The following is a 21590-nucleotide window of genomic DNA, read 5'->3' on the forward strand; positions in this document are numbered from 1 at the left end:
ATGTTGCTTGATAGGAAATAATAGTTCAGCTTTGTATCGATAAATCTTTAAGTGATTTTGCTTACCAGAAGAGTTTGATACTTTTCTTTGAAATCTGGTTTCCTGCAGAGAAAAATGTGTGCTTTAAAGGTTTTATTTTTACTTAATAAGTGTTCCCGTTTCAAATCAGACACATATTTCATATCAGGACAGTGTCTTGATATTGTTATATATTATGCTGATATAAGCAAAAAATGTTTTTCTTTTTCTCTTTCTGACCAATCTTGCTCCACATCCGTGTCAATCCAATGTTAAAAAGCTTGTGAATTAAAATTGATGAGTAATCAAATGATATCACTCTTATTTAAAAACAAAACCTTTAAATCATAATTTGAAAGACGATACTGTGTGACACATAATTATCATGACTTGTACCTTAGGATCTGGATATCTTCAAGCTCAGTAGAGAGAGCTCTTCTGAAGCTTGTAATCAATACTTTCAATTTTACTGATGATTGCGTATCTTTGGAGCTCTCCTGAAAAAAAAAGTAGAAGCACATTTTTCATAAATATTCTTGATAGTTGATAACTCTCTAAACAAGTTTTGAGAGAACAATTTTTGCGAAGATCCAGCCACCATCTGCAGTTTTTATTAGCATACAATCAACTATCTATAATTCTATTCTCTTTTATTCGAGTTTTTCTGTAATCCACTTGGATGATCGTAAAAATACTCTCTGTTATACAAATCTTTCAATAATTCAAAGAAAACTCTTAGCCCCTTGAAAGTCAACAAATTTGAGAGAGTCAACTGTAGTTGAAACAGGTTGAAACTATGTAAACGCTTAACACTTTTGGTGTATTCAAATTAACAAAACATACCATAGTAATCCTCTGTTCTTCCTCAATTGCATTTTTATATTCCGAGATATATTTTTCAGTTTCCATTTCATCATCTGCTGGGGTGGCATTCAGAGTGAGTGTGCAATGAAGGACTCGTTGAACCTGACCGATGGCTTTGAACAATTGGCTGCTTTTGTTATTGGTTCTTTCACGACATACATTCAAGTCTTTCGAGAGGTTCGATTGCTGGTCTTTGTAATCTGTGAGAGCTCTGCTTAGTGAAATTTCCCCTTCCTGAGTCGATGAACCATCAAAGTGATCAGGAAAGTTATTCTCAATGTACTTTACAGCGTATAGAACCTTTGCTTCTCTTTGTCTTAAAGGAAGCCCTTCTAAATGTTTCAAAAATGTTCTGATACGTTTGATGCATTTCCGGAACAGGCCATCTCGTTCTTCTAAAAGGTCATTCAAATCGTCTTTGTCAGTGCATTTGATAATTTGCTCCTGTTGTATTTTAAGATTCTCTTGCTCAATTTGGACATCATTGTACTCCTTCATTGAACTTAAGGCAATCAGACTGTCACTTTCCATAATCTCGTCAATCACTTCAAGCAATTTAGTATCTTCGGCAGTTTTAGAATTAGCACGCAGTTCCCGTAGACCTTTGACTTTGGTTGCCATCTCTTTCATACAGGCTGAGAAAGGGTTTTTCATCATCTCTTTTTGGTATCTGAGATTTTTGCGTAATTCTTCAATAGTCGCTGTTGTAGCTTTCTCTAGCTGGGCTAATGCTTGTTCTTTTTGTTGGAGTTTAGACTTCAAAGTATAAGACTGGAGCTCATAATCGTATGGAGGCTAAAAAGAAAGATTTGATATGTAAGAAGAAAATAAGAAATATTAGAAAAATGATCTGTGTGAACTTTTTGGTATAATTGTGCATCCCCTTTCCCGCAGTTCTTGGTAGTTATGTTCAAAATAATTACTCAGAAATACCTTTGTTTGTGTGGGTGTTGTAGTTTTTCCAGTTACTGTGACAACTCCAGAGGACAAAGCACTGAAAAAGACAAAAGTTCTGAAAAGTTAAGACGTCTTACAAAATTTCCAGCTATTCATTTATGGTCCTTTTTTTAAATATGTTCAAATTAAAGTTCTATAAAAGGTGAAAAACGTTTTGCACCCTATAAATGAGGTTCTATGGTGTAATGGCTAGCACTCTGGGCATTCCGAAATGCTATGATTTTAAGAATAATGTCGACCCTTCAATATTTTGTTCAATAAAAAGTTTTTGTTTCCTGCATCTTTTTCGCATGGTTGAGAGAAAGATTACTTGAAGGTAAAACATTTCTTAACCATTGCTTTGATAAAGTTTAATTGCTCTTGTGAATATCTTAAAGCTGTAGATTTAAATATTCTAAGAATCATGAGGCTTGTTTCGACTTATTCCATTCTTATATTCATCTTACTTGTCCTTGTATTCAGCAAAAGGAGTTCTTTGAGAATGAGGTGGAGATGAGAATCCATCAAATGTCTAAAAGTAAAACAGAAAGGTAATTTTCATTATGTCGATCTTGAACAATAAAAGATTTATCAGGGCCACTAGACTAGATGACCAGAAAAAAATTATAAAAAGGCCACTATAGGCCAGGTTAATTAGCAGCAATTTCAAATTGTCTGTCTTAATAAACCAGCAAAATGTTTTATAAAATTTTTTGTTGTCATTGTTTAAAAGTAAACAAATTGACCAGTAAAGCAAGTGCCCGGGATTACAATCTTAGGCCATGACCAGTCCTAGCTGCTAGTTAAAATCAGATTTTTTGTGTTTTGAAGGCCACTCTAAAATAATACCTGGACAACCTGAACCTATGTTTTATTATGCTGAAGAATTATATATAGAAGTTGGCAGAACGATTTTATGAACTTTAAAGCAAAAACTACCTTGACTTTAGTGGAGCCAGTTGATACTAAAACATTTTCCAAGTCCAAAGTTGAGCCATTGATTGATACTGATTTAATGTAACTTAACACATTGTCTGAAACGAAGAAATGGGGCAAGATAAACACCTAGATGAATCCATTTGTGAACTGGTAGTTACAGGCTAAAAACTTAATTAATTTAAATCTTAACTTATTAATTAAACTTAATTTTAATCTAATAATTTCTCATTTGGATCATAGATCAGATCAAGAGTATTTGTAAACTCTCTTGAAATGAAAAAGGCTTAGACTGCACATAAAAAAATCAAAGATTATAATATTAAATTGTAGTTAGTTCTAACATACCTGTCTTCTTTATTTCTATTTCAATTGCTTTGTCATAAATGAGTTCTTTGAGTTTATCGATGCCCTAACAGAAATAATGCAAATTTTACAAAAGAAATTCTCTCCAACCCCCGAGTTTTCTCTAGCAAATTCCCTTTATCACTCAATGCTTGAAGGGTTAACATTCCAATACCAGCATGTGTTATCTTTTTTTTTCAAATGACAAATAATGACCACTGATCTGTATCAATTAAACTGAAAAGTAAAAAACGTTGCAGAATGAAAGGTCCTTACAACTTTAAATAAAGTAGAAGTATCATCTGTTGATACCAACTGAACCGAATCAATTTGACAGCATCTTGAGAGAACAGGTCTTTTAGTGATATTTGCTGGCAAAGTAACCAAACCAAATCGGTCAACAATTTCTTTGTTACCATAGTCAATGTACCTGATTTCAACCTGAAAATTGAGATGGACAAGTGTTTCTCTTATCATAGAGGGAAGATTTTTAAGCCAAAGGGAACTAAGTGGAAATTAAGTGGAAAATTTTTCAAAGAGGATATCAAGTTTTGGTAAAGAAGTGTTTGTTCTTTATTAAGAGAAAAATTGCTGATTGTATTTTTACTTCGTTTTAAACCAAATAAAAGTCTACCTGGTTTTGCTGTAGACATCGAATGATGGAGCACCTGTACCACTGTTCGTCTTCACTGAATTTGCATCCGTATATCTTAAAAAAGGTATTTTGTCATATCAATAAAGTATTCACCACTAAACTGAGTCTGTTCTTTCCTATCAAATGAAAAAAAAGGGGTTTAATTGTCAAAATAGAATCAAAGATAAAAAATAAACCTGTTGTATAGATAATTGTCCAATAACTTTCGGTTGTGAAGGACACAATGTTTCAAGTTCTTCACCCAATTCGACAAGCTCGTTTACTTTTTCTTGTGAAACACACTGAAAATGAAAAGTTACACCCAATAAAGACTATACTACTGTTAATAGCACGATGAGTTATTTTTTCTTCTTTGGCGCGCCTTCAAAGAGAGCAATTAATCGTTAATTGCATCCTGTAGAGAGCAATTAATCGTTAATCACACTCTTCAATGAGGCACCAATGTTTACAAAATTGATTTTAATGTTTTTTACTACATTTTTTTATCGAACGTTTTAATTGCATTCGAAATTCATTTTGTGAGAAAGAAAATCTTTAAGCAAACAATAAAAGAAAAACATAAAGAGAAGAGAAAAATGTAAAACTTTCAGTGTAATTTACTTTCCTAACGGGGAAAAAGTAGTGAAAAAATTGTGCGATTAGCTCGTAATCGGACTCGTGATTTTTTTGTTTTGAATCTTCCTCGTCCTTTCGGACTCGGAAAATTAATAACAAAAAAAAATCACTTGTGCAATCATTCTCCAATTGCACTCGTTATCATGTGATTACATATACTTATTAAAATGTTAAAAGTAAATATTATGGTCTCTTTATTTGTGAGGTTGTTTAATACCAAAACAGGGCAAAAAACAGGGCAAAAAATAATGAAGTCAAAATATCTTGATCTTTTTATCACTGTTTTTCAATTTTAATCTAACTCACCCAAAAGAGCCTTCGTTGACAAAGCAACAAAAGAGTCAATTAAAAATCAATCAACCAAACAGTATTCAGGTCAATTAGTAATCATTTTTGTTATGAAAAACACTTGGTACCTGGCAGTAGAATTTGATTGGAGATTCAACATGGGAAACACAAACAGTTTCTTTCTTCAGCTATAGAGAAAAATAATGCAGAAATGTAATTTAACACAGATATTTTGATTCTTGTCCTCTGTTGTGTGTAAAAGATAGTGATAATCTCTCAATTTGTGACTCCTTTTTTCTACCAAGGCCGGTCTGAGTACTTGAGCTACTTCACCAGGTACTTAAAGTCACATTTCTATTAGCATTTAGAGCCTTCACTTCATGTCTGCCTGATGAATGTACATATGATAAAACTAGGTCAGCGTGTTTCAAACACACTGTTGGCGATCGCTTATTTCCGACAAAATCATCGGAGAAAGAACCTGGTGGTAGTGTTCACTAAGAAATTAATTTTCACTTTGTCCATTTTTTCGTTTAGTCGTAGAAGGGCAAGGTTGATGTCTTATTACCTTACACCCTGCGATGCGGATCTATCTCTGGTAAATTATGGCAAGATTAGAGCAGCTAGACTAAATTATAAAGTCGAGTAAAATGGTCGAGTGAACCTTACCTCTTTAAAAACTTCTTTATCGTTGTTTTGTTTCAAAGGCCGTGCAATTTCAATTCAGGAGACTTATTTTACTATCAAAATCGTTGTAGTAAAAAACAAAGTGTTTACGCATGCGTTTTAAAACAGCTGTGAAATTATTGTCTCGCTTAAAGTAAATCAATTTAACAGCTCTAAGCATAATGTGGCATAATGAACATGGATAAATGAGACGAACATTGAAATGATAGGGGAATGACGTCATAAACCATACAAAAGTGATGAATACAATAGACTACTTAAGGCTGTTATACATTTTATTTGATCTGCAACTTTTGCCATTATTAGTCAGTACATAACAGATGATCAAAGCAAAAGTAAAGCGTAGACCCTAGAGAAAAAAGTTACACTTTGAGGAAGGGGATGGGATATAGCCTGAAAAAATTTTAAAATCTCTCCTATTCAGACAAAATGTAAGGAAACTAATGAGTTTATAAAGGTAAGCGAGTCAAACATTTACTTTCGATTTCAAAAACGAGATTTGACTTGTATATCTACACTGTTAAAATCGCCCTCAGGCGATCGAAAAGAAGATGCACATAAAAACATTAGGTACAGATAACTCAGTCAATATACTTACAGCCTCAGTTGAAACAATCTTGGGAGAAACACCTGAAAATTAAGAAAAAAAATAAAAGATTTATTAGAGAATGGAATATGAAATAGAGGACAACAAAGATTCCTTCTGATGCATGTTTTTTTTTTGCATCATGAACAAGTAATAAGAATATTTTAATATCAAGTTGTTGGTTTTATAGATAAATTCTGAAATCTCAATAAAGATTAGCACAGCACTACTGAACATCAAAAAATTAATATCTAAAGAAAATGCATGCACTTACTTCTTTTTGGAGTTATTACATATGTTTCTTTCTTCTCATCAGATGGCTGTTGTTCAGTAATAACCTTTTTGACCCTAAAATTAAAAGATTTATTTCTTGTAAACCAAATCACACATCAAATATCATAGAACAAGAAAAAATGCATAAATTTATTGTTAGTCATATCTGTGTCATTCCATCAATCAACTTTGCTGGAAGGGCCCACACACTGAATATGAAGAATTTTCTTTCCAGATTGTTGTAACCAACCCCTACCTTTCTTTGTTGCCATTGTATCGTACCTAAACAGAATAAAAAATACGTTTAAGGTAAAAAAATTAAAAAAGTTTTAAATTAGTTTCTTGACCATCCAATAATGTTTGTCTGCATCATAATATGTGTCATCACACGCGATTTGAAGTACCTTTGCATCATCAAAAGGTTATTATTTAAATCATAATAACGTTCAGGAAGGCTCGTGAACGCTCTACAACGTGCCTGAACGTTCTAAGACATTTCTTAAAATAGCAAATAAGGGAAAACAATCATAGTCGAACGTTCAAGAAGAAGGTTCTCTACTAGCAATCTTAGAACGTTCCTAAGAGTTTGGTATCATCCTTTTACTGGATTGTTCCATTTGATTTGTGATGACACACATATATTAATAAATGTAAACAACTTTAGCAAGAAGAAACCAAGAAGTGAGCCCAAAGAAGATTTAAGTCTGGCAATAAAATTTGAAACTCACAAAGATTTTTCTGCCATCTTGTAGCTGATGATTATTGCAATATTGAACTGCACACTGAGCATCTTCCTGAGTTTTGAACCTCACAAACCTGTGTGAATTGGTGCAAATAATAGTTGCGTTCATGGAATACGGGTTGGTCTAAAAAGCAGGATAGCCAATTGGGGTAGCCAAATTGGCTAGGTTCTGGGGTACTCCTTTTTGCCCAAAATTTTTAAGCCTAGTGCTTTAAATTGTGAAAATGCAATTTAGAACCTTTTGTTAACATTGTTCTTCTAGTTGAATAATTAAATAAAGAAGTGATCCTGTTGGTTGATGTCCAACTATTGTGAATGGTGAGTAACAACCAATTTACATGGTAGCAGCATTCGGTGGTTTTGCAGTAAAGATATTATTGGTTGGTTACTAAAGTGTGATAAATTTTATGAACTTTGGTTGTTATAACAGTATAAACTAAAGTGGTTAATTGTTGAAAATGGCAGGTGTTGTTTCGATAGGGCAAAAGTATGGATTGCCCCCGTTCTCCGAAGATGGAGACTTTGAACATTGGTTACATGAAATTGAAATGTGGCAGTTAGTAACTGATTTAGCTAAAACAAAACAGGGACCTGTGTTGTATCTCAGTTTATCCCCGAAGGTTCGCCAAGCATGTGCAACATTAACGAAAGAACAGCTAAATGTCGAAGAGGGTTTAGATGTGCTTATAACCAAATTGAGAGAACTCTATGCAGTGTCAAAAGATCAGGCAATGTTTACTGCATACGAACAATTCGAAACGTTTCAAAGAGATACGAGTATGAATATCGCAGAATATATCAATCAGTTTGAACAACTCAATCATAAACTGAAAACTTATAAGATTGAGTTACCATCGCCAGTACTAGCTTATCAATTGTTGAAAAATGCTAATTTACCAAAAAGTAAACGTGATTTAGCCAGAGCCACTATTCCAGAACTGAAGTATGATGATATGAAACGGCAGATTAAAGCTATTTACGATTCGTGTACGACTGATGATAAAACGACCGAAGATACATCAGATATTTTAGTTGAAAATGAACAAGCATATTATTCTCGTAACAATTATTCTGCTAATCGAGGACGAAATTTTCGAGTTAATCGATATCGTGGACGTGGAGGAGCTAACTATCGAGGATCCCGTCAAGAGGACAGTCGCGCTCCTCAAGCACAGTCATCGACTCGTTATAGAAACTGTCCAGATGAAAATGGTAACCCTACTCGTTGTAAAAATTTGTGGTTCAATCTATCATTACTACCGTGACTGTCCGGATGCAGATAAAAAGGACTTATCATTACAACATTTGAAAATCCAGTTATTTACGCAAGAAAGTGGAGTCGAGTTATGTTTTCTTGAGCAGATGGTATCAGAAACATTAAGTTGTGCAGTTATTGATCCAGGGTGCCCTTCAAATGTATGTGGAAAGAATTGGTTAAATTGCTATCTCGATTCGTTACCAAATCGCGAAGACGTAACAGAAACAAAAAGTAAGAAGTCGTATCAATTCGGTCCTAGTCAAGTTTATCAATCATTGAAGAAAGTAAACATTCCTATTAACATTGGTGGAAAACCAGGGCATATCCTTACAGATGTAGTTGACTGTGAGGTACCTCTTTTACTTTCCAAGCATAGTATAAAGGAAGCCGGTGGACAACTTGATTTTGTTAAAGACACGATAACTCTTTTCGGTACAGAGATAAAACTTCAACACACTTCAAGCGGACATTATTGTATTCCTATTTCGCCAAAGCAGATTCTTGTCAATCGTAATATCGCACCTGAAGCACCAATTGAGTTATATCTTACAATAAATGATTTAAACACAAAGTCGAAAGAGGAGAAAAAGTCTATTGCTGTTAAGCTGCATAAACAGTTTGGACATCCTGTTGATTCCACAAAACTGAAAACTATCGTAAAAGATGCAGAAATCAAAGATGACGAGTTATTGGGACTTATCGATCAAGTTACAGAGGAATGTGATGTTTGTACCCGTTACCGAAAAGCCAGAGCCAGACCTGTCGTATCGTTATCGCTTTCCAAAGAATTTAATGGTTGCCTTGCAATGGATTTAAAGTTCATCACAATTAACGATAAAAAGTACATTATTTTTCATATGATCGATTTGTTTACTCGCTACTCTGCGGCGTCCGTCATCAAATCTAAACACAAAGAGGTGATAGTTGACGAAATCTTGAAACACTGGGTTGCTATTTTCGGCTCACCACAATCAATCTTTGCTGACAATGGAGGAGAGTTTAACAATGAACTGCTTCGTGACGTAGCAGAACTTTTAGATGTATCGATAGCTTCAACAGCTGCTGAATCACCATGGTCAAATGGGGTAGTCGAGAGACATAATGCCACTCTAGGAAACATGATCCACAAAATTGTTGCTGATACTCAGTGCTCCATACAGAATGCACTTGTTTGGGCTGTAAGTGCGAAAAAATGCTTTGTCCAACAACTTGGGATACAGTCCTAATCAACTTGTCTTCGGCCGTAACCCAAATCTTCCGTCCACGTTAACATCTCAGTTACCAGCCCTTCGAACGAAAACGTCAAGTGAATTTGTTGCTGAACATTTGAATGCTCTTCACTCTGCTAGAAGGGCATTTATCCAAGCTGAATCCAGTAAAAGAATCAAAACAGCGTTATCACGTCAAACACGAACAACAACGAGCAAAGAGTTTAATAACGGAGATACAGTCTATTACAAACGAAATTCAGACAAGGACTGGCATGGTCCAGGTACCATTATCGGAATTGACGGAAAAGTTGTTGTTGTGCGTCACGGAGGAAGTGTTCTACGAGTAAGTCCATGCCATTTGACGAAAGCAAATAAGGAAAAGTCGGGATCATTACCAAAGGAGATACTTATCGTACCAGATGAAGATGAACAACCACAAGTACCCATTCCAGAGCTATTAGACATTGATATTGTTAGTAATGAAACAGTTATGATTCCAGTTGAAAACCCGATCGCAGAACCTAAGCTTACTAAACCTGACAAAAAGATACCAGAGATCCAAACAGTTGAAACGACGCATCCGGTGGGAGATAAGAAAAGACTGATCGTAGAAATAAAAGTAACTCTCAACGAATTCAGCTTCCTCGTATTGGACAACAAATTTTGTTCATTGACCCAGATACCAATAAGGAAGAAAAGTTTATCGCTGTTAATCGTGCTGGAAAAGCTAATGGCAAGAATAAACATTGGTTTAATGTTAAAAATTTAGTGTCGGGTGTTATTAAGTGCGTTGATTTTGAAAATATTCAATGGCAGCCAGTTGAAGAAGAAGTCCTTTACAGTTCCAGTAACAACCCTCAAGTATTAGCAGCTAAACAAAAAGAACTAGAGAAATGGACCGAGTACAATGTCTATGAAGAGGTTGACAATGAAGGTCAAGAGACAGTATCGACCAGATGGGTTATTACCGAGAAATCTGACAAGGACACCAACACACCGTGAAAGCAAGGTTAGTCGCTCGTGGTTTTGAGGAAATCAATACTGAAGTTCGTACTGATTCCCCAACTATCTGTAAGGAAAACCTTCGTCTCGTATCAACAATTGCCGTGAGCAATTCGTGGAAAATACACTCTATGGACATTAAAGCTGCTTTTCTGCAAGGGTGTCCAATTAATCGCGAAGTATTCATTCAACCGCCAAGAGAAGCGAATACCTCAAAACTTTGGAAATTGAAACGTACTGTTTACGGTTTAAATGATGCCCCTCGCTCGTGGTATCTTAAAGCTGCTGAGGAACTAGTTAAAGCTGGTGCCACAAGAAGCAAATATGACCAAGCGTTATTCTTTTGGAGAAACAAAGGAAAGCTTCAAGGTGTTTTATGTTGTCATGTCAACGATTTCTTCTATTCTGGAACACGCCTGTTCCATGAGAAAAATTGTATCACATGTACAGAAATCATTTGATTTAAGCAAAGAATCGTTTTCAACTTTCCAGTACCTAGGATTGGACATCAACCAGACAGGAGAGTTTGTAGCAATGCATCAAAATGACTACATTAAGACACTTCAACCTATTGAATTGAAAGATACATCAAAACGTAATCTTACTCAAGAGGAAAAAGTTACAACTGAAAGCTTTAATTGGACAGATACAATGGGTGTCAAAACAAACACGCCCTGATTTAGCTTTTGCGTAGTGTGATTTAAGTAATCGTGTTAAAGATGGTAACAACAGATGACATACGGTTAGCGAACAAGTATCTTCGCAAGCTTCAAAATTCAACAACTGCTCAGATCCACTTACCTAATATTGGTGATGTTAAAAAGTCAACGTTGTATGCTTATAGTGACGCATCACACGCGCCAATCTTCCAGGATTTAAGTCTCAAGGAGGTTTCATTATCCTGATTAAAGGTGAAAATGGAAACTCTGCGCCTATTGTCTGGACTTCAAAGAAAGTAAAACGTGTTGTGAAAAGTCCACTTGCTGCCGAGACTCTTGCGCTACAGGAAGCAGTAGAACACGCATCATTAATTAAAGCACTACTCTGTGAGATTTATGATTCAGAACAATCAACATTTCCGACTGTTTGTATCACAGACAGTAAATCATTGAGAGACACTGCTCACACATCTACAGTTGTTGAAGATAAAGGTCTTATGATTGACCTTTGCTGTTTACGAGAAATGATTCAAGGCAAACTCATTACGATTGAATGGGTTCCTGCCTCAAAAAACTGGCAGATTGCTTAACAAAATCTACAGCATCTGCTTCCTTATTGATGAAGGTTTTGGCTGGTGAAGCTGGCCTTCCAAGTCAATAAGAAGACCCGCCAAATGTACATAGTGTAAATATTGTTGGTATTGAACATTAAACTTCTGTTGACATTGTGTTATTGATGCAGAAACACTTTTGAGATTGTTTTGGTCTCAGATTCAAGACACACACACTTATGTTTCGTTACGTTATGTTACAACACAATGTACAACACTGGATCACAAATATGTCGATCAATACAAGATTCGTCCGGCCGGAATCTGTTAACATTGTTCTTCTAGTTGAATAATTAAATAAAGAAGTGATCCTGTTGGTTGATGTCCAACTATTGTGAATGGTGAGTAACAACCAATTTACACCTTTTAATAACAGTTATTTAAAGAAATCAGGTTTAAATTAGCTCCATAACTTTAAGTTTATGCTACCGTAGTCATTTTTGTAAAAAGTACTAAAATCTACATCTGTTTACTGAGTGCTATCACACTTTGAAAGATTACAGACCAGAACATTTTTTTCTGACATAATATGATGAGATTGCTGAGTGGTTTCTTCATGGTTTAAAAGAGAATTTTTAAGTTCACTAAAAGTAACGAGACTCTACTTAATTATCAAATTATTCATTATCTTACCCACAATTTCTTGTCTCTCCAGCTTTCAGAGGTAAGATTTTGACACTGTGAATATCACCAATAATATCAAAAACTTCCTTTAAGTCATCCTACAGAAAAGCAAATCAGAAATATTTAAGCCTTATCTGAAGTTTTCTGCTTACTATAGTAAAAATAGACTAGTACAGATTTAAAACTATTGCTGAAGATTTTCCTGAGCTCTTTCTAAATTGTAAATAAAAGTTTATTAGTTTTCTTGAATGAAAAGATTAAAACTAAAAAAAAAAGAAAATTAAAATTATAACCTCATTATAAAATGCAAGGGATGAACATTACATACCTCAGAGTCAGATGGGATTAGGTTGCCAACATACACATCAAATGTTTCAGACATTTTTTTTATTATTTTTTATAAACAGACTAAAAAATAAATAAGACTTGTTCAATAACATTGGATCATTCCGGAACGGATATATGAAAATTCAGGATTGATGAATGGAAGCAACAGAGAGCAATTTGGACTTACATTGTCATCTTCTCCCTCATGAGAAAAATTGACAAGCCATCCCTAGATCTTAAAATTGGTCAAAAGATCTCTTCTTTTCAACCCAAATTTTCAGTCACCTAAAATCTATATGCTTTATAAAGCTAGACCACATGGAAATTCTTTTTGACTGACAAGACCTTTGTCAGGGGAGTCTAAAACAACATAATATACATCTCACACGGGGGGGGGGGTCGGTAGTAAAATCTCAGACATAATGACGTTTACTACGGTGGTGGTGTGACGAAAATTCGAAGAAAAAAATTTACTACCCAGGGTAGCTAAATACTAAAATGGGTGGTATCTATGTGTTAAATGTTGAAAAATTTTTACTACCTGGATAGTTAAAACTGGTACACTACAATTAGCAAATTTTAAGCTATTTTTGTAATTCTTTTAATTTTTTGGATGACTTTTCTGAACAAATCTGAAAATTTTTATAACTCGGAAAGTTGTTTGCTGCAAACAAAAAATTCTCTAGATTTTTTGTCAATATAAAAAAATAATTTAATTCTAAGGGCAAAACATTAATTTTTTCACAAAGTGAAAAATGTGTAACAGAAATAATCATTTTTTAGCTTTTTTTGTAAAATCAGTCCGAAAAGCAACCAAAACATAGGTGGTCTTTATGACAAATTGTCTCAAAAACTTTTACTACCAGGGTAGTAAAATACCTCTTCCAAGAGTCTGGGTGGTGGTATGTAAAAATTCGTAAAAATCCTTTTACTACTCATTTATGTCTGAGATTTTACTACCAACCCCCCCCCTGCTCACACCTATATAAATATATAAAATAACAATATATAATATATAACAACATATATTATATAAAATCATATATAATATAGTCGAACGTGCGCAACGCACTGGGCTCAACTTCAGTGGCTTCAAATTATTCATAGGCCCAATTGTAGACCCCCAGATATTCACCCAAGGAACAAGTGTGCAAAATTTTAGCCAAATCGAGCAATTTTTGAAGTCTCCAGGTTGCCCCAAAGTTTTAGCCTCGTTTTGGCGAAAAACTCGTCCCCAGGCCCCAAAAATCAAAATTTCCAAAAAATGAAAAAAAACACCCCCAGATATTCACCTAAGGAACAAGTGTGCAAAATTTCAGCCAGATCGAACAATTTTTGAAGTCTCCAGGCTGCCCCAAAATTTTAGCCTCGTTTTGGCGAAAAACTCGTCCCCAGGCCCCAAAAATCAAAATTTTTGAAAAATGAAAAAAACACCCCCAGATATTCACCCAAGGAACAAGTGTGCAAAATTTCAGCCAGATCGAACAATTTTTGAAGTCTCCAGGCTGCCCCAAAACTTTTCGCCTCGTTTTGGCGAAAAACTCGTCCCCAGGCCCCAAAAATCAAAATTTTTGAAAAATGAAAAAAACACCCCCAGATATTCACCCAAGGAACAAGTGTGCAAAATTTCAGCCAAATCGAACAATTTTTGAAGTCTCCAGGCTGCCCCAAAGTTTTAGCCTCGTTTTGGCGAAAACTCGTCCCCAGGCCCCAAAAATCAAAAATTTTGAAAAATGAAAAAAATACCCCCAGATATTCACCCAAGGAACAAGTGTGCCAAATTTCAGCCAAATCGAACAATTTTTGAAGTCTCCAGGCTGCCCCAAAGTTTTGGGACATACACACACACACAGACAGACAGACACACACACACACATTCTCAGATTCTAACTCAACTGAAGTTGAGAATAAAACAACATAATATACATCTCACACCTGAAGGCCTTGGCTAAAATCGCCTGGGGAAGGACTGGTAAGAATGGAAATTTTATGCCAAAAATCATTTTTAAGCTACCATTATGACCCAGGCCTTAACTGCCACATTTCTTGTTCAATTTTTTTATTAAATGAAAGTATCCAATAAAAACTACACAAAATATCTAGAAAGTGGTAGTGACGAGAGCCTTGCATGAAATTGAACTCTTAGCTACATCTTTGTTTTTTGTGATTACAGGCTGTGGTTTCTAGACCTGTCTAGACAACCAATAATTCTTAGGACTCAAATTTTCACAGAATTTAAAAAAATTATATAGGTCCTCTGTTGTAGGCATTTGGTACACCTTCAAAGAGAGCAATCAATAGTTAATTGCATCTGTAGAGAGCAATTAATTGTTAATCACACTTTTCAATAACGCATTAATTTTTAAAAATAGCGTTTTTTAATGGTTTTTTTTTGTTTTTCTTTTGTTTTTTATTGAACGTTTTGATTTTGTGAGAAATAAAAATTATGATCAACAATAAAAAAACATAAAAAGAGAAGAGAAAAAATAATACTTTCAGTGTAATTTTCTTTCACAACGGAAAAAGTAGCAAAACTCATTGTGCGATTAGCTAGTAATCACATGATAACTCCCGGTTTTTTGTCACAAATTTTCCTTGTCCTTTCGGAATCCGAAATTAGGGGTCACACACATATCAATTCTTCCCACAGCTAACGTCAAATTGACGCTAATTCAAAAACCCCTCACCCCCACCCCTTTAACGTCAAAGTTCAGAAATTGTCAAAAATCAAATTTAATTTTCTCCTTTTAGTTTTACTGTATAACAACTTCTATTTCACATTACTGACTTGTTCGCTATCGTTCTATTCGGGAAGTGGTTTCAGATAAGACTTTCAACGCATTCATTTCCATTCATTTCATGGTTGTTAATTTTACGGAAACGGGAAGCAACCTATTGTATATGATTCTTAATCATAGATTTTTGTGAAGTCTGATGGAAGGGCTAGATGTCGTGCTTTAAGCTCTTCCAAGCAAAAAAAAGTGAAATTGCAAAAAATACTGCTACTATTGTTTTTGAAAGCTCGCCAAGCTTCTTATTGGTCAAGCAATGAAATTCTATTGTAATGTGTGATCTAGGTAGGAAACCCTACTTAACCCCAACTACACTTTTCAGCCAAAACACAACATTTACTTTAGCCTTTCAGGCTTTTATCTAAGTTTTCAATTGTCCTAGTTTGTTTATTGTCCTCGGTAAAATCATTGCTAAAGCTGTCAGAGCAAATCAAGAGCAAGAATTCAAAGAATTTTGTTAACTGTACAAAAAATAGGTACAAGTAAAAGTTTTATAGACCTCAAAAATCTATATTTTCGGTGAAATTTCTTAGCATCACAAGCTCTTACCTCCACCCATTTGACGTTAGTCGCAGGATGAATCGATTTGTGAGTGACCCCTTAAAAACAAAAAATCACTTGTAGGATTATTTTTAAATCGCAGTTGTGAATACATATGTACACTAATTACACGTATTACACGTTTATCACTATAGACCTTTTCGCCTTTCCATCTGCCATGTTGAATTGTATGCAAAAATACAGGACAAAAAAGACGTGGTTGGATTTAGTTGGAAAATATGCAAAACATTTGCAAGTTTACACAAAGATTAAAAAGACAACATCTTATCAGCATCTTATAAAGAAATATTATATATAATCATTGGAACAATAAAAGATAGATGGAATTTCCTAATCTAAAAATGAATACTTAGGGATGGGCTTAAAAAATTGTTGGTTTGCCGTCATCCGACCCTAGATTTTGGAGGTGGGTGGGTCGGTCGGAATTTTTTTTATTTTGGCGATTTATGAAATTTTCGTCCATGGAAGGGTTAACTGTCTGTTTACATTTAGGTAATTTTGAATAAAAAACAGAAGTCCTAGCAGGGAATTTATGATTCTTATTCTTGAGACAAACAAGATACGAGTTTTGATTTTTTATTGTTTGAAGTTTTTGAAGGAAAAAAAAATCTTCTTTAAAATGGCAATAAAATTTTTTGGGTCGGCAGGTTTCTAGGTAGGGTCGGTCGGGTGACAGCAAACCAACAATTTTTTAAGTCCAGCCTAGCTACTGTACAGAACAACAAAAGCCAAAAATCATAGGGTCAAAAATTAATGAAAATTCTATATACCTTGAGAGAAAACAGAGACCTGTTAAGTATATTTTTGGAAAGCTCTCAAAAAATTAAGATTAGATGTGACGTAACAACTTCGCCGCCATTATTGGTGGCAAAAAATTTGGCCCGCTAACCTATTTTGTATTGAAACCGGGGGATTACGAAAAAGAAAGCTTAATATCTTGTGACGTAATATAATAGAATTTTAAATATCTTTTGGAAATCTATTGTAGATAATTACCGTCTCAAAAGAAGGGTGTCTGAATTAGACGAGGGATGTCGAAGTTAGACCAACTTACGGTAACTAACGCGAGTTATTGAGCTTCAAAGCGCAAAAACTGGACAAAACAGTTGTTTCTGGCTGGAAAACACAACCGTGAAAAGCACAGGTCAAAATCATATATTGACGCTGTGCCGACGAATCGAGATTCTATTCATCGCGCAATCAACGAAGACAAAAGTAACCATGACGACCATCCAAGATCTTGGATGAAGTTCAAAGTTGATATTTTTATTCCCGTCGTTGAAAACACAACTAAAAATATCATCAATGCTTTTTAAAAAGAGTCAGTGATAGAGAATCATAACATAAAGTCTGTCTATTATTTCAATTCAATTAAAAGTGACATTTCCATAATTAATAGTTTAGTAATTACTGTTATATATACATTTGGGGATCATGTAAAAGATTTCTTTCGAAAGAAACTCACTTCGATTACACTTGGAGGTTTCTGGGGAATTCGTAAATAGTAAACTGCATACTGATACAGTCTGCTAGACATTAATAAGGTAATATTTGCTCTTCATCTTTGATTCTTTCTACAGTGATTAGATTGACACATGCGCAATAAAATTTCTATTATTGGTCTTCAGAGGTTAATATATTCTTTGAAAACTTAACCTCTGATACTCAGGGTAGGAAAACACTGTTTTATACTCAGGGTAGGAAAACACTGTTTTTAAGGATTCTGAACACTTTTGTCTCCTTAAGCATTCAAGCAATCTCACCCGTGCCGGCATTGTAAGCGTAATTATTGGTATAAATAGGAAAATTCCCTTCCTTTCCTGACATTGAAATTGCAAAATCAGAATACAGAAAACAGAAATATTATTGACCTCTACATCTTGATAAGAGGAAGTTTACAGCAATGAATACGTAGATATCTTTGCTGATGGCACTTATTCTCCTTTTTCACTTCTCCTTTTTTTCCTACATATCGTCAAACAGCAAAGAAAGGCATGCAAAAAGAATGTTGGCTCGCTGGACTAGATTTTGGTGAAATGAGGTTGAAAATTTCAAAAGACAAATATCAGGAATGAAAAACTATATCAAATTACTCTTACCACCGGTAAAGAATCCAAGATTGAGTCAATGCAGTTTGCAACAGTTTTTGGCTTTCGAGCACGTGCAAGAACCAGTGCGAGCTAAGTAGAAAATTTAATTTTTGGAACCGCGCGTGTTTTCAAAATTTTCATAATGGCGGAAATTTTGCAAAAATTTATTGCCACCGCAAGGGGAAAGCGGTGGCTTTTTGATAAGTCTAACTCTTAGTGATAGGTGGTGATAGATAGGACATCTGAAGGCTTCAAACATTTTGGATGTTCTTATAAAAAAAGCATATACTCGCGAGCAAGTATATAATATATTATTTTGGCCATCGAAGCCTTATGTTCTTATTGTTTGTTCTTACTGGTTCTTATTGCCCCCGCAGGAGCGTAGCGACGAGGAGGCACTCATAGTTTCACGCATAGATATTGGACTGGAATCTCGAAATTTTGTTGCGCGTGTTTGTTTGTTTTGTCACCCAAGCATCCCCGTAGTTAGTCTCTTCCGTAAATGTCCGGGACGGTAGTATACATATTTTCATATTACGTTATATGCTATTACCATTATTACATATTACAATTTTAGTTTTCATTTAACTTTGAAAAGCTGAAGCGAGTGTTATAAATGCAAATCATAACAGTGTATGATATAACACGAATTACAATATTACTTGTGCAAATCAAAACAAACAAAATGGCAGACTGGTTGTGATGATGAGCTGATTCATTGACTGGAGAAAGTGTTTTGTATGTCAAATTTTGTTTCTTGTCTTTGAAACTGAATAATAACTACTGTAATTTAGTTAGAATTTCATTTCAGCAATGATTTCAATTCTTTTTCCGGAATCTTTAAAGAAATTTGCTCAAGTTTTCAGGTTTTCAAATGTACATTTGATATTTTTGTTCAAACTCTAATTTATCTTTGTCTTTTATTTTATTAATAACTACCTTTATTGTTTATAGAGCTTCTCGAGTTTTAAATACCATCATATGGTCGTAACTCGAGAAAGTCCTTCTTAACTTAGTAAAACAAAAAAGTTGAATGTATGCATATGTAAAGTTGAATCCAAAAGTGGTTGAATGAATGTTGAATATCAATCAATGTAAACAAACTTTTTCTGGGGGTCTTCAAAATAGATTTACCGCACTTAGAGTTTTTTCACGGTTTTTTCAGTGTGGTAAATCTATTTCAAAAACCTGCAAAAAGTTTGTTTACATTTGTTTAACTTTACATGCGCACATTCAACTTTTTCATGCAGTTGTGATAGCCTAAATAACTTACGCTCCAGTGGTTTGGTGAAATAGCTCCAATTCTGGCTTTCCAAGTTAGGATGGACCTTCCCGAAGGCACTTAACGGTGGTTACACTAGGTACACAGACAGTCATACAGAAACACCATAAAGTGAAAGTATATATAGCTATAAACTCAAAAAGTCTAGCTTCCTGAAGGCACGTCTCTTCATTGTCTGCGCTGCGATCATCCTAATGGCTTCAGTCCTTTCAGCTTGGAGAAAAGATTGCATCATGAAAAAGTACTATGCACTTGAAAAAAGATTTAGGCGCATTTTAACTTTTCTTGACTGTACGTCTTAATGGACCACAATGGCATTCCTTTATATTTCTTTTGACCAATAAAATAGAAGATTTTGTTTGAGAAGTGCAATCACAGCGTACGCAAGTGGAGGCCGGGCCTTAACTAGGATTGGTTTCTATTTCACCCTATGTAAGAAATTTTTTAAATATATTTTTGAGAAGCTTTTCCAATTTTCCTTAAATTTTATTAAATTATCAAGCTGCGAATTCTTCAAGTATTTTGTTAATGGAATATAATTTTTTTTTCAAGCAAATGCCTCAATCAATCAACCAATCAATCAATATTAGACCTTTTTTCAAAGAGGCCACCCTGTTGAATAATTATGTAGTCCAGCAGAAAAACAATGATAAAACCATGCATAATTATTACAATATGCATGATACAGTAATTATGCATGGCTCTATCATTGTTTTTATGGCTAGACTACATAATTATTCAACAGGACGTCCTCTTTGAGAAAAGGTCTATTAAATCAATCAATTATTCCTGATTATTTTTTAATGTTTTAATCTTTAATGCATTAATGCTTTATAAGTGCTTGACATGATCTTTATGTGGGGGCATTTAGTGAAAGCTATGACTAGTTATATAAAAAACCGTACTCGGTGACATCATGAACATATAAACGACTGGACATCTATCTTTTATTGTCTCTTTGAAGCGAGCTTCGTTGCCGCCTGTATTTCAAAATTGTTATAAAAAAATCCGACAATAATCCGTCGTAATTTCTTTGAATTGTTTAGGTAAAATGATTGATAGAGCTTGAACATTACTCCTAATGCACAAAAAAATTATTTTCAAATTTTTTCACGAGTTTGCAATATATTTTATCAACATTTTCAACTCTGAAATGCAGAATTTCAACTGCGTGTATACTTTTGAATCCCTTTTGTCACTCCAATAATTTTTTTTTATGACTTGAAAAAAATAGCTTGCCAAAGTTGAGAGCCTGTGTCATAAGAATATCGAAATTAGAATGTGACACTCTCTAAAATTATTAGACACTTTTAAGTCAAAATTTAGAAATATTAGTCGGAGTTTTGACAAGCTGACGATGATTTTGCCTCTGTTATCTTTATTATGATATAGATAAAAGACTTGAGAAAAGTAGAACAACAGAGACTTTTGTCGAAATTTTGACGTTGTTAGCAAGGTATTCCCAAGAGGTATACCATCAGAATTTATTGTTTCGTTTGATGATTTTAACGAGGCGGCAACGAAGCTAGCAGTGTTATCTTCAAAAATACAAAGGAGATGGATGTCCAGTCGTTTATATGTTCATGGTGACATCAAAATCGTCAGAAAACAAAGTTCAGTCAGTAGACTCAAGTCTAGGAGTGCAGTGAACAAAGAGCGGGCACTCAGAGCTTTTAACAAAATATTGGACGGGAATCTTGAGTGTTTGTTTGTTGTGTTTGCTAGTATCGTTATGCTCCGGCTAATATAACATATTATGTTATAATAATAATCTTACTTTTTTGTTTTTGGACTACGTAATCTTACATTGAGCGCAAGGGAAATTTAAATAACATTATTAAAATTATATAAAGACCAGGTACATACTTCTTCCTTTGCTTCGATATACCTATAATGCAAAAAAAAAACATATACAATACATTTTTAGCTAATTATATCGGGCAGAGTTTTTCAAATTGAAATTGAGATACATCAACCGTCAAAATTGATAAAAACGACCGCTTTTTTCTTCAGAATCATAAAATAGCGCGCGCCAAGGGACTGGGTTTGAGTTCGAAACCTAATTGGCCCAGCGTGCAGCGGATGATATGACATGATATGAGCCCTCCCCACTGAGGAATAGGTTCTACTCCTTATGAAGTAGGAATCCCTCCTTTTTCAAATTGGAACGCTTAACGCTGTCCAGAAACTGCTGGTCCTGTGCACGCGAGGCACAGATACCACGATGT

At 34.5% G+C, this 21590-nt stretch overlaps 1 protein-coding gene across 1 annotated transcript in view; it reads right to left on the minus strand.

Annotated features, from left to right (window-relative positions):
- The window catches only part of LOC136818580 (serine/threonine-protein kinase 31-like), a 31078-nt gene extending 18354 nt beyond the window's left edge, over window positions 1–12724 (minus strand). The window contains exons 1-17 of the mRNA XM_067074908.1: window positions 12639–12724; window positions 12320–12408; window positions 6932–7019; window positions 6460–6485; window positions 6205–6278; window positions 5943–5974; window positions 4786–4845; window positions 3931–4035; window positions 3734–3808; window positions 3376–3540; window positions 3103–3166; window positions 2758–2852; window positions 2286–2350; window positions 1816–1876; window positions 862–1677; window positions 415–515; window positions 66–102 (exon numbers count right to left, since the gene is read on the minus strand). Of these exons, the coding sequence (XP_066931009.1) occupies window positions 66–102; window positions 415–515; window positions 862–1677; window positions 1816–1876; window positions 2286–2350; window positions 2758–2852; window positions 3103–3166; window positions 3376–3540; window positions 3734–3808; window positions 3931–4035; window positions 4786–4845; window positions 5943–5974; window positions 6205–6278; window positions 6460–6485; window positions 6932–7019; window positions 12320–12408; window positions 12639–12692 (2007 nt within the window). The 5' untranslated portion in view covers window positions 12693–12724. The remainder of the gene's footprint in view (window positions 1–65; window positions 103–414; window positions 516–861; window positions 1678–1815; window positions 1877–2285; window positions 2351–2757; window positions 2853–3102; window positions 3167–3375; window positions 3541–3733; window positions 3809–3930; window positions 4036–4785; window positions 4846–5942; window positions 5975–6204; window positions 6279–6459; window positions 6486–6931; window positions 7020–12319; window positions 12409–12638) is intronic.
- Between the last annotated feature and the right edge of the window lie 8866 nt (window positions 12725–21590).

The sequence above is a fragment of the Clytia hemisphaerica genome, unplaced genomic scaffold (genome assembly GCF_902728285.1).
Source record: "Clytia hemisphaerica strain Z4C2 unplaced genomic scaffold, Clytia hemisphaerica genome assembly, whole genome shotgun sequence".
Lineage (NCBI taxonomy): Eukaryota > Metazoa > Cnidaria > Hydrozoa > Leptothecata > Clytiidae > Clytia > Clytia hemisphaerica.